The sequence below is a fragment of the Anolis carolinensis genome, chromosome 3 (assembly GCF_035594765.1).
Source record: "Anolis carolinensis isolate JA03-04 chromosome 3, rAnoCar3.1.pri, whole genome shotgun sequence".
In the NCBI taxonomy this organism is placed as follows: Eukaryota; Metazoa; Chordata; class Lepidosauria; order Squamata; family Dactyloidae; genus Anolis; species Anolis carolinensis.
In genome coordinates this window covers 1222665-1235361 of record NC_085843.1, presented here as the reverse complement: position 1 = coordinate 1235361, position 12697 = coordinate 1222665, and the positions used below count along the sequence as shown (strand labels likewise).

Below are 12697 nucleotides of genomic sequence, written 5' to 3'. Positions count from 1 at the left end.
TGCAAGCCGCTATTTCTGATATAGAACCTTCTACAGAAAATTATGACCTGTTTGTAGAAGCTGTGAAAAGATCCTCAAGGCTCTCAATCCCTAGAGGCTGTCGCACAAGCTACCTACCAGGCCTAAACGAAGAATCACTAAGTCAGCTACAGGAACATCTCAGACTATTTAAGAGAATCCATACAGTGATGGGACTATAGCAGCAGGCCAAAAACTATCTACAGCCTTAGCTAATGCTAAGAAAGACCGTTGGATAGAGCTGCTTGAGAACCTGGACATGTCCAAGAGTAGCCGAAAAGCCTGGCAACTGCTGAGACGCCTGGATAGTGACCCTCTGGTCAACCCTGGACACGCGAACGTGACACCAGACCAGATAGCTCACCAGCTAATTCAGAATGGGAAAACCAACTGCAGCAGAATAAAGATGAAAATCAACAGGGTGCCAGAACTTGAAACCCACCAGTTGTCTTCTCCTCTAAACCTGAAATAACTCAGAGAAGCCATCAAGCGATGTAAGACTGGTAAAGCACCTGGCCTAGATGACCTGATGATGGAGCAAATCAAACACTTGGGGGCCAAAGCTGAAAACTGGCTTTTGAAATTCTGCAATCAATGCCTGGCACACAAACAGATTCCCAGAGCATGGAGGAAAACTAAGATCATTGCCATCTTAAAACCTGGTAAAGATGCCTCCAATGCCAGGAACTATCGACCAATCTCCCTCTTATGTCATCTATATAAAGTCTATGAGAGGATGCTATTAAATCGACTAGGACCTGTTATCGAACCCAAGCTTATTGCACAACAAGCAGACCAGGGAAAAACTGTACAGGTCCAATTCTTCATCTGACTGAACATATTGAGGAAGGCTACGAGAAAGGCTGCATTACGGGAACAGTCTTTGTGGACCTTACGGCAGCCTATGACACGGTGCAACATAGAAAAATGCTGCATAAAGTCTATCATATCACCCGGGACTTTGACTTTACAAAAACTGTCCAGACCCTCTTAGAAAACCGCAGCTTCTATGTGGAGTTTCAGGGCCAGAAAAGCAGATGGAGGAGGCAAAAGAATGGTTTACCCCAAGGCAGCGTTCTTGCACCGACCTTATTTAATATCTTCACGAACGATCAGCCACAACCACCACTCACAAAGAGCTTTATATATGCTGATGACCTTGGCCTTACAACACAAGCAAAAGATTTTGAAACAGTTGAAAAGCAACTCACCAATGCCTTGAAAGATCTCTCCAGCTACTACAAGGAGAACCACCTGAAGCCTCACCCTGCCAAGACACAAGTGTGTGCTTTCCACCTACGTAACCGTGCAGCCAACAGGAAACTGAAAGTTTCTTGGGAAGGCCAAGAGCTCGAACACTGTTTCCATCCTAAATACCTTGGTGTCACCTTAGACCGAACACTAACATATAGGAAACACGGCATGAACACCAAGCACAAAGTAGCTGCACGCAATAACATCCTGCGGAAACTGACTGGCAGCGCATGGGGAGCAGACCCACAAGTAATAAGAACATCAGCCCTGGCCTTGTCTTTCTTAACTGCGGAGTATGCCTGTCCTGTCTGGCACAAGTCTGCCCATGCAAAGCAGGTGGACATAGCACTGAATGAAACATGCAGAATCATCACGGGATGCCTTAAACCTACACCTGTTGATAAACTCTACAAGTTAGCTGGCATTGCCCCTCCTGACGTGCGACGGGAAGTTGCTGCTAACGGTGAGAGAAATAAGGTCGAACATTGTGAAAGCCACCCACTGCATGGCTATCAGCCTCCTCCCACCAGACTCAAGTCAAGGAAGGGCTTCGTGAGAACCACCACTCCCTCCTCTTGATGTTCCTCCAGCAGCAGCAAGGGTGTCCCTCTGGGCAGCTAAACCTGGCAATTCTAACTGGATGGCCCCCCAGGAGGGTCTTCCTTCCTTCAGGGCAAACCAAGAATGGGCCACTTGGAAGTCCCTGAACAGACTCAGAAGTGGAGTGGGCAGATCCAAAGGGAACCTGGCAAGGTGGCATTACCTGGAGGAATCCTCCGCCTTGTGTGACTGTGGAGCTGAACAAACAACTCCGCATATGAAGGCTTGCCCACAATGCCCTGCCTCATGCACGGAGGAGGAATTGTTTAAAGCTACGGACAATGCGGTTGCTGTTGCCCGCTTTTGGTCCAAAACTATTTAGTTGCTTGTAATTTTCTTCCCCCCCCCCCATCATTTTGAAATGTATTTGTCGTGAAATGCTTTTGACACGAAATAAATAAATACACCTTTCTCACTCAAATCATACATAATATATATTTCATAACATTAGATATTTTATGACACCTCCGCTTTCATTGGAGTCCCTCACTTCTTGCTGGCGCTTTGAGAGGGACTCTGAAGAAAACCAAAGCCTCTGATCTGCTTTGGGGGGGGGGGGGAGTGTGTCATGAATACTTTTTAAACAAAGGTTCTTTTTATTGCAATTTTCAGTGAGAGAGGGTATATCAGAACAATTACCAAATTAGGTCCCATTCATTCATTCCTTTCATACAATTCCATTCAAACCATATATACATATTTCATCGTGACAAGTGTGTCTCTTGGGGAAGGAACGGCAACACACCCTCCCCTGGTGCTCTGTCCAAATGGGTGGTGGTGGTGGTGGTGCAAGGCCCATGTTCTACAGATCGGGCACCCCCTGCTGCTCCTAGGAAGGAGAGTGGCCAAAGGACCCCCCCCCATTGGTGACACACCCCTTGCCACTACCACCCTGACCCCTTCCTTCCTTTCTCTCTCTCTCTCGTGCAGCTCATGGACACCTGGGACGCCTTTGTGTTCCAGCAGCGGGAGGTCTCGGACTTCATCGTGTCCCGGCGCCTGAGCATCATTGCGGAGCTGAACAGCTCTCTCCTAAAGGCCCTGGGGGAGCTGCATGAGATGCTCGCCATGGTGACAGTAGGGCGCTTCCTGGACTCTGCCCAGAACCCCCGGGCCATGGAGGAGGAGCTTCAGGCCCTTCTCCGGCACTTCCAGTCCACCATGTTGCAGGTGGAGGACCTCCGCCGCTCCCAGCGCATCCTGACAGGTGTGTGTCTCGGGATAGGAGATCTCAAGGGGCATTCCCTGTGGGCGGCTGGTAAGCCCTGTGGCCCTCTGTGCTCCCTTTACAGGGGACGCCATGGACGTCTCCTTCATCGCCGGGAAACAGAGCGTCATTGAGATCCAGGCACGGATCTGGCAGCTGTACCGCATCATCTCTGAGCAGATCACGGAGTGGAAGTGCCTGGCTTTTGCCAAGGTAGCGGGAGTCTCCCCATGGGTTCCCCCAGAGCCACCAGTCCCCCAGCACTCTCCTGGCTCAGTGAGCTCCCATCCGGTGCCTCCCTTTCCCCTTCCACCTCTGCCCTGGCAGCATTGGCCCACTCTCCCCAGTTCAGGGGTCCCTTTTCCCGCCGTCTGGCCTCAGCCCCTCTCCCGCCCTCCTCCCACATGCAGTTCAGCCCCAGTCTGGCCATGGAGAAGACCGAGGAGTGGCAGAAGGAGGTGATCAGCATCGAGCGCTGCCTGCCCAGCAACCATCCCGTCTTGCAGGCCTGCTTGCGGAAGATTGCCAACTTCCAGAAGTACCTCCCTCTGCTCCTGAAGCTGGGCAGCCACTTCCTCAAGCTCAGCTGCTGGAAGGAGATATTTGCTGGTGAGGCACTTCTCTCCCTTCTGGCCAGGACTCTCCTCTGCCTTTTACTCCCCCCTTCCTTTTTTTGGGGTGTGTGTGTGTGTGTTAGAGATGCACAAGTGACAAGCTCCTCCTGTGCCCTGCTGTTTTCCAGTGATGGGCGTCAAGTGCCCCCTGAATATGCAGTTCACGCTGGGCCAGCTCCTCTCGTACCCGCTGCTGGAGTACAGTGATGCCATCTTTCGGGTGAGCGGCCCAGCTAGGGGCCAAGCACTGACAGTTGTGGTAGGAACTGGGCAGGAGGAAGGCCCAAGGAGGTTGTACTTCCCTGCCACAGGGTGGTCACCCCATTCCTTGCCCCCAGGTTTATGCCTGGGAGAAGAGCCGCCACTACGCCCGGGACAACCTCTACCGCCTGCAGCGGATCTGGACTGAGAAGCAGTTCCGGCTGGTGAACTTCATCCTCAACGTTCCCTACCAGGAGCAGCAGCCGGAGCGCTTCCGCCGCCCCATCAGTGGCCGCACCCACGCCAACAAAGTGGAATATATCTCCAAGGACAGCGGCACCTATGTCTTGTCAGGTGAGGACTAGGCAGGGGGCTCTCTTCTGTTCCTGCGGAAAGCTCTGGAACTCCTGGGATTCCTGGGATGGGACTGAGGGAAGAGAGACAGGGTTCTGGTCCCCCTTGTCTGCACTCTGTACCTGAGAGGCAAGCTAGTCCAAAATTGCCAGGTAGGAGTAAGCCTCCGGGGCTTCCTGGAGGCTCAATGCTCCTTCCGGTTGCCAGGATCCATAAAATGCGTTCAAAGTGCCAAGGTGCGTATTGCCCCAGTCTGTGTGTCCCAGGCAGGCCTCACATGGCGCTCACAGTGTTTGTACCCTGAAGGAATTGCCTCCAATAAAGCCTGAAGAAAAAGCGGGGGAAGGATGAAGGAGAGCGCCCATGCTGTGTGGGCTGAGCTCTCCCTGCCTTGCTTCTCCCCTGCTTTAACAGACATTGCAGAGCTGAAGACCTCCCTGCAGAACAGTCTCCTGACTCTGCAGAACATCATCCTGTCTCCCTTCTCTTCTGAACTCCTGGAGGAAGCGGAGAGCTGGGCAGCCACGCTGCGGACCTTCGGTGAGGAGAAGCTGTGGGCAGAGCGGGACAGGTCTGAACGGCTTGGGCCTTTTGGGAGGGAGGAACGGACTGGGGAAGCACCCAAGGAAGGAGCGGGCAGGGCTTGCACCCATGGAAGGGTTGGCCTGACCCTGCCCTGCCATTTGGTTCCATGGCCTCCAGATTCCCTGTTGGAGGCCTGGGTCAGTTTCCAGCAGAAGTGGGTCTTCCTGAATATTGTCCTCTACGAGATGAATATTAGCCTACCGAGCGCAGAACTGGTGAGTCATTCGGCCCCTTGTTTGTTGGTCACAGCAGCCGCAGACCCTCGGCCAACCCTGTTACCAGGGAGGGAGGGCCCCTTTTATCCCGGCTGGAGCCCCTAATAGCCCACCCTCCACCTCTCTGCAGGATTCCAAGTTCCAACGGGTGGACGCCCTTTTTCGGGAGGTCATGCAAGTGACCTGCAACGACCCCCTAGTGCTGTCCTGTGTCAGGGTAGCTTTAGGCAAGTGCCGTGACAGCCGCTTTGTGGGAAGCTGCCTGCAGTCTGCATTTGTAGAGGGATCGGCGGACCTTCTGCTCATCATCCAGGCCCTGGATTACGTCCTGGAGGCCACGCGCATGGGATTCCCCCGCCTCTTCTTCCTCAGCAATGAGGAGGTGGTGGCCATGATGGCCACAGCATCGGAGCCTGCGGATGCCTCTGCTTGGGCCCAGCGCTGCTTCCCTGGCGTGCGCCAACTGGTGCTCAATGTGCCCTCTGTCATCCAAGACCGCAGCACCTTTTCAGTAGAGCCCCCGGTGGTGGAAGTGAAGGGCTTGGAGGGAGACCATAAGGAGAAGCTGAAGCTGTGCCACTTGGTCCCCATCAGCCGGAAGGCCACACAGTGGCTTTGCGCCCTGGAGCAGCGGATGAAGGAGACTGTCTTCTACCAGATACAGGAGTGTGTGGCCCAGCGCCTGGCCCTGCACTCACAACTTGACCTGCCCTTTGAGAGGCGCCCGGGCCCCATGGAGCTGCCCCTGCACTTGCTGGCTGAGAACTGGGCAACGCTGGGCAGAACCTTTCCCTCTCAGTGTGTGCTGCTGGCGGAGGAGGCCTTGTGGCGGGTGGCAGCAGAGGAGGCCCTCGTGGACCCAGACCGCAAACCTGTGCTGCAGCTCAAGATGATCCTGAAGCTTGAGGCCCTGACCCACTATGTACGCAATTACCGTAGCAGCCATGGCTGGAACCCCCACGAGGACCAGCTGGGCATGCTGCTGGGGGCCCTGATCACCTTGACCATCCACCAGCGTGACCTCTTTTCCCAGCTCTTGGAATGCAGCGTGAGCTCCCCACAGGCCTTTGAATGGGCCCGGCAATTCAAGTACCATGTGGTCCTGCATCGTGACAAAGCCCATGTGGCGGGGCTCCCCTCGAGCAGCCCTTGGGTTGGCAGCCCCCCTGGCTGCTGGGCCGAAGTTCTTGACAGCCAGTTCCAATACGGCTATGAGTTCCTGGGACCCAGCCTGCGCCTCCTGGGGAGTCCCTCCCTGAGCAGGACCCTGCTGGGGCTGCTGCTGGCCCTAGACGAGTTCCGTTGTGGAGGCCTGCTGGGGGCTCCTGACACGGGCAAGTCCCACACGATGCAGGGACTGGCGCAAGCCTTGGGCCGTCACCTGGTTCTGCTGAGCTGCAGTGTCCAAATGTCTATCAGCTGCCTCTCCCGATACCTTTGTGGGGCAGTGCACGCGGGGGCCCTGCTGGTACTGGAGGCGGCTGAACAGCTGGAGACAGCGGTGCTGTCCGCTTTCACCCAGCGCCTGGTGGACCTGCAGAGGATGTGTCTGAGCCTGCAGACAAGTCGGGCGCCCAACCCAGCGTCCCCCCCAGCAGGCGCCTCGACAGGCAGCCCTGATTTGGACACCTCTGAGAGTTACGAGGAGCCTCCCGCCATCGGTCTGCCGGAGCTGGGTACAGACGAGGCCGAGCCCTACCAGCCAGGGGTCCTGGGAAACATCCTGTTTGGGGGGCGGCTTCTGCGGGTGCGGGAGACCTACGGCTGTGTGGCCACCCTGGAACACCTCCCGGAAGCCCTGCACCTGGCCGTGCGCCCCGTGGCGCTGTTTCCCCCTGACCTCACCAGGCTGGCAGAGGTCACTCTACTGGCAGCCGGATTCCGAGAGGCAACACGGCTGGCAGAGAAACTGACCGCCTTTTTGCGAATGGGTGGGGAGTTGGGTCCCGGTACCCCCCGCAGCTGCCCAACCCTCCTCCGGGAGGTGATCGGGATGACCATCAACATCCTTTTTGCCCCTCAATCGGGGCAAACACTTTCAAGGGTCCGGTCAAAGCACTCTGCTCGGACGACCTTCTTCTTGGGCTTGGACGAGGAGCCAGCCATGGTCAAAGCCCTGTACCTTTCCCCGTTGCTGAACAGCCCTGAGTGCCCCCGGCTGCAGATCGCACGAGAGCTCTTGCATGAGATATTCCCTTCCGCCTCCCTGCAGCCGCAGGAGGCCCAGATGCCCGCACGGCTGCAGAGTGCCCTGATGGCCCAACTGCATGAGGACAGGCTGCACCCAGACCCACGGTTCGTGGGCTTTGCCAGCCTGGTCTTCCAGGCCCTGCAGGGCACTGCTGGCGTTGTCCTCCTAGGCCCCTCGGGCGGGGGCAAGAGCACTGTCTGGCGTGCCCTGGCCAAGGCACAGAGCCGGCTGGCCGCCAGCGACGCCACACACGGGGGGCCCCCTGCAGCCAACGCACAGCCAGAGAAGCGCTTCCAGCCTGTCAGCACAGTCTGCCTGTGGCCCAATGGCCTGAGTGTGGTGGAGCTCATGGGCAGCCTGGAAGGCAGCCTGTGGCAGGATGGGGTCCTGTCCCGGCTCCTGCAGAGGGCGGCTACCTCCGCCTTGGCTGGCGGGACGGATACAGATGGCACTCAGCAGTGGCTGGTGCTGGATGGGGCGGCCTGCCCTGAGTGGCTGGAACCCATCTCCTCGATCTTCAGTGCCAGGCCCTCTCTCACCTTGCCCAATGGTCAACACCTGCAGGCTCCTGAGAATGTCAAATTCCTCTTCGAAATGCCGGATGCCTCCGGGGTGCCCCCCTCGGTCTGTGCCCACTGTACCCTGCTTCACTGTGCGGCCACCAGTGTCTGGCGGGCCATGCTCTCGTCTGCTCTAACGCCCGCCTACCGCAAGTACAGCCTGACCCAAGAGGACCTGGCTCTGCTGCGGGAGCTGGCGGAGGAGCTCTTCCCGCCCACCTTGGCCTTCGCACGGGAGCATTACTGCTCAGTCCTCCTACCCCACAGCCACCCACAGAACCCTGTGGCTGAGGGCATCCAGGAGACCACCACCTTCACCCGGATACTCCATGCGCTGCTTCAGCAATATGTGCGCCGGGACACCGCCAAGCCCCTGCCTGCCCCCACCTCGCTGCCCACAGGTGAGTGGCCCTTCACAGGGAGCGGGGACAGGTCTGCGTGTGGATGTGGATGGGAGAAAGGTTCCCCAAGGGCAGGTGGAGCTGCAGGGGGATTGGCCCCCATCTGTGAGGATAAAGCCATTTGTGTGCATGTGTAGTGCCGTACCCTTCCTGTCTGACTTTAGCCTGGACCCTTCATTGGCTGGACTGTCTCAGTAAGGGTGCTTCTCTGGTTCACCCCTCTCTCCCCACCTGGCCTTTCCCCCCAGAATCCAAGGCAGGCCTCCATGTCGACCGCATGGCCTCCGCCTCCCTCTCCATGCAAGACAGCATCGCTGACCACCACCGCCTGCTGGTACAGAGCATCTTCGTCTTCGCCTACATCTGGGGCTTTGGGAGCCATCTCCACTCCAGGTAGTGGCCCTGGTGGGGTGGAGTATGGGGCCTAGACTTTGGGGCTTTTTGCCCCTCACCCAGGTGTCTGAGGGCAGAATGGCAGAGAGTTAGTCCGAAGCGCAGTGGAGGAGCAAGGTCAGCTGGGTCGGCTTGTTGCCATGGGAGGACAAGGTGGGGGTTCTCTTTGGGATCTACCACAGCTGCACAGCACCCCACCTCACCAAAAGTTATATGGGATGGGCAACACTTGGCTTGACAACAGTCAGTGTGAAAGTTGAACATGAGTCAACAACATGGCAGCATCAGAATTCCAGGCTTCATCAACAGGAGTCTAGTGTCTAGATCCAGGGAAGGCATAGTCCCACTCCATTCTGCCTTTGTCAGATCTCTGTTCCTGCAGATTCTACTCAATGTGCCTTTCTCAGAAACCTGGCCTGAAATGGTCCTCCCCCTTCACAAGTGCATGTGGCTTTAAGTCAAGATGGATTTTGCCTAGTTGGGAAGAGCTCTGTGGGACTAGCAGGTAGTCTGTGACTTCCATTTGTGGGACATACACATAAAGAACATTCCGTTTTTCCTTTCTTTTGCAAGGCAGAATAGGAAGCTTGTGGCTGGCCCCATGTGGGGCTCTTGAGAGAAGGAGGCAGGAAATGGTAGCTCTTCCCCCAATTAGATGGGAGCCAAGGGAGGGTCCAGGTGCAGGTAGAAACCTCTATGTAATGAGTGGAAGGCAGCGTTCTTGGGGAGATTGGCTGCAAGAGCCAGAAACACAGTGTTGCCCGGCATGATCACCTCTTCTTTGGCATACTTTCTGCTCAGGCACTGGCCTTGCTTTGACCGCTTTGTCCGCCGAACCCTGCTCAGCAGCAACTGCCTGATAGAGCTGCCTCCCGCGGACTCCGTCTTCGACCTCTGCCCTGTCGTGGAGAGCGGCCGCCTGGAGCCTTTCAAGGGATCCTTTTTGTCCCAGCGCGTCAAGGTCAACCCTGGGAGCTTCTCGGTCCTGCCGCAGGTAAGGGGGAAGCGTAGGCGTTCCCTTTGGAGCGAAAGAAGTGCTGTGTGTTCCTTCCTTTGTGGCATGGGAGACACTTTGCCTTGCAGTACGAGCGGGTGCTCTTTGTGGTGGACCTGCTCCTCAGCGCGGACCACCCGGTCCTCCTGGTCGGGGAGCCTGGCTCCGGGAAGTCCTCCTTTGCTGAGATGCTGGTGCAGCCCAATTACCTTTACCATCGTGTATGCCTCACGCCGGCCCTCAGCGCCTCCCACCTGCGGCACCTGATGCTCCGGAGGTTCCTCAGTACAGCACGAGAGAAGGGCCTTTTCCCCGGGGGCAAGCAAGCCAGGGGCATGGCCGCCAAGGCTGGCAGCCTTTTCTTGGTGGAGGACCTGCACATGGCCTTTGTGGGTGAGTGGATCCCACTGCCTCAGCAGGCTCTCCCTTTGCCCCGGCTCCTAGAGGGCTGGTCTCCCAGGTTGTGCCACAACAACTGTTTCACCTACTCTTCTCTATTTCAGACCCAACCCGCGGCTCCAGCCCTGTGGCAGAAACCCTGCGCCAGGCCCTGACACAGCAACAGTTCTACCATGCAGAGACCCTGGAGCTGCAGCAGTGTCCAGCCACATCCTTCAACTGCTTTGGCACCCTGTCTGTGCCCATGACAGGGGCGCGGCCCATTTGCCCTCGTTTTGGGCGGCTGTTCAGCACTGTGGGGCTGCCCCCAGTGACCAGGGACTCGCTGTTCTGCATGTACACAGGCACTGTTTTTACCTGGTTGGAGAAGTTCCCCATGCTGACGCGGCATGGCGACCTGGCCTCCTCCATCGTGCGGGCAACCGTTGAGGCCTATGAGGCGGCCAGGAAACAGTTCCAGCCTTCTCCCGCCTGCTGCCTCTTCCAGTTCTCTTTGCACGCCATTCAGAAGGTGATCAAGGGCATGCTGCTGCTGCGGCCCCGTCCAGGCATTCACCTCTCCAGCCCCCTGGATGACTCCAGCTCCAAGGCGGTGGTCAGTCGCCGCACTTCTGGCATGAGCCGGTTGCACACGGGGCCAGGCTACACCACAGTCCTCACTGTCCGGCTCATTGTGCGCCTCTGGATCCACGAGAGCCTGCGGGTCTTCAGCGACCCACTGCGGGGCAAGCACCAGCGTGAGCTGTGTGGGCATATGCTGGGGGAGATTGCCATGGCCAACTTCTGTGCCAAGCGGCAGGTTGGGTGCATGGTGCCATCCTCCGTCACCCAAGCCTCCCACCTCCCTAGTCGAGGCAACGTCACCTTCCAACTTTCCAGCATCTCTGGTGTCTGTGTCACTGAAGACGAAATGCCTGACAAAGAGGATCTCTTGCTAAGTGCGCACTTCGAGCAGGGTTTCTGCTGCACCGACAAGTGGGACTACTCTGACCCGTGGGACCCTGTGGAGCAGGCGCCGCCTCTTGCGCTTGACCGTCCTGCGCCAGCTCCGAAAACAGACCCTTCCCCAATGCCAGTGCTTGAGTGTGAGTCCGCTGAGGTGGAGACTGAGGACCCAGAAGCTGGGAAGAAATGGGAGACCGGCTCAGAGGCGAGCACGCCGGAACCGCCGCGGGTGGGTGAGCCTCATGCCTCTCCCCGCCGCCCTTCCTCCGTGCGAGTCAAGCACCGGTCCTTGACCTCCCGGAAGGAGATCTCCGGCCCATTGTTGCCGTCGCACCTCTTGCTGCTGCAGGGCGAGTCCGTGAGGGATATTGTCTTCAGCAAGGATCTGGGCACCGATGCCTACAGTCCCACAGCTCACAACCCTTATCAGGAGAAGCTCTGGAAGGCCCTGGAGAGCCAGCTGGCCCCCAGCATACCCCCTGACTTCTTGCTGTGCACTGAGGGGCTGAGGCACATAGTGCGCCTGAGCCGCCTTCTTTGTGGCCCCGACAGACATGCGGCCCTTGTCTCCTTCAGCCGATGCACGGGGCGGCAGACACTGGTGACCCTGGTGGCACGTGCCACCGACTCCCTGGTCATGGAGCTGCCGGCCAAAGCAGATGAGGCGGAAACTCTGGGATTCATGCGGCTGGCTACTTGGAAGGCAGCTGTCAAGGGTGCCCGGGTGCTGCTGCTGGTGCACCCCGGGATGCGGCTGGCCAGTTTGCACCTGGTCCTGGCGCTGATGGCAGAGGGCACATGCCCAGGGCTTTACGGCCCAGACGACGCTGTGTCCATCATCCCAGCCATGCTGCATGAGAACCCTGCCATCAAGCGCACCATGCGGGACGAGATCATTCTCCAAAAGTACGTTGGGGGAGGTGTGTGTGGGGGGGGTAGATAGGGAAGACTGGAGCCGGTGGTGGTGCCTGGATCCCCAGCCCCGTTTGTCTTCCTCTGTAGATTCTTCCAGTTTGTGCGCTCCAACCTGCACGTGCTGCTGCTGCTGGGCGGTCCGAGGCCCATAGCGCTGCCCCCGCTGACGGCCGTGGCCCTGGGCCAGCTGCTCTGCTGCCTGGAGGTGTACCAGCCCTGGAGCCAGGCCTCGCTGGAGGAGGTGGCCTCCAAGCACTTCAAGAAGCACCTCAAGCAGCCCATGCGGCTCACCCGAGGTAGGCGCCCGTCCTGGTTGTCAACTCACCCTATCCTTTGTGGGCTGTTTCCTCACCAGCGTCTGCGTGTGGGCCGAGGCCGTGCTGGTTTCCTCTCATCTTCCATATGGCGCATATGCTTTCTCCCTTTTGAGGGGACATTCAAACTCGGAAGTGTCAAGGTTGCTTCTGAAACCCACCCCCTGCTTGATGTTTGGATCTGGAAGAGGCAGGTGGGGTCGATCTATAAATACATAAATTCAGTGGGGAGATTTCTACCCAGCCCTTCATGGAGAGGGAGGATGGCTACGCATCACCCGTGCCTCCCGGCTCCCTTTCGTGTCTCCTTTTCTCTGGCAACAAGCAGAGTCCTATGGAGTGCTGGACTGGGACAAACATCCCAAGGTGACCATCCTTTGCTCGTCTGCAGAGGCGCTCGGTCCTTCCGGGGCAGTTTGCACCTCACGTCCGCTTTCCATCCTCAGTGGCAGGCTCTGGCATCACAACTGTCCCTCATGGCATTTGTGAACCAGAGTTCCCCTGAGCCAAATCCCCACTTGACTGGTCCAAAAATAC

General features: G+C 57.6%; 1 protein-coding gene across 3 annotated transcripts in view; it reads left to right on the top strand.

The window, feature by feature from the left end:
* Window positions 1–12697, top strand: part of dnhd1 (dynein heavy chain domain 1) — a 53467-nt gene that overhangs the window by 25960 nt on the left and 14810 nt on the right. For all 3 annotated transcript variants that reach the window (XM_008123610.3, XM_008123609.3, XM_062974365.1), the window contains 13 exons: window positions 2803–3079; window positions 3165–3292; window positions 3490–3688; window positions 3822–3913; window positions 4032–4248; window positions 4663–4788; window positions 4951–5048; window positions 5179–8200; window positions 8449–8593; window positions 9395–9587; window positions 9677–9980; window positions 10091–11837; window positions 11934–12142. In XM_008123610.3, the coding sequence (XP_008121817.2) occupies window positions 2803–3079; window positions 3165–3292; window positions 3490–3688; window positions 3822–3913; window positions 4032–4248; window positions 4663–4788; window positions 4951–5048; window positions 5179–8200; window positions 8449–8593; window positions 9395–9587; window positions 9677–9980; window positions 10091–11837; window positions 11934–12142 (6757 nt within the window). The remainder of the gene's footprint in view (window positions 1–2802; window positions 3080–3164; window positions 3293–3489; window positions 3689–3821; window positions 3914–4031; window positions 4249–4662; window positions 4789–4950; window positions 5049–5178; window positions 8201–8448; window positions 8594–9394; window positions 9588–9676; window positions 9981–10090; window positions 11838–11933; window positions 12143–12697) is intronic.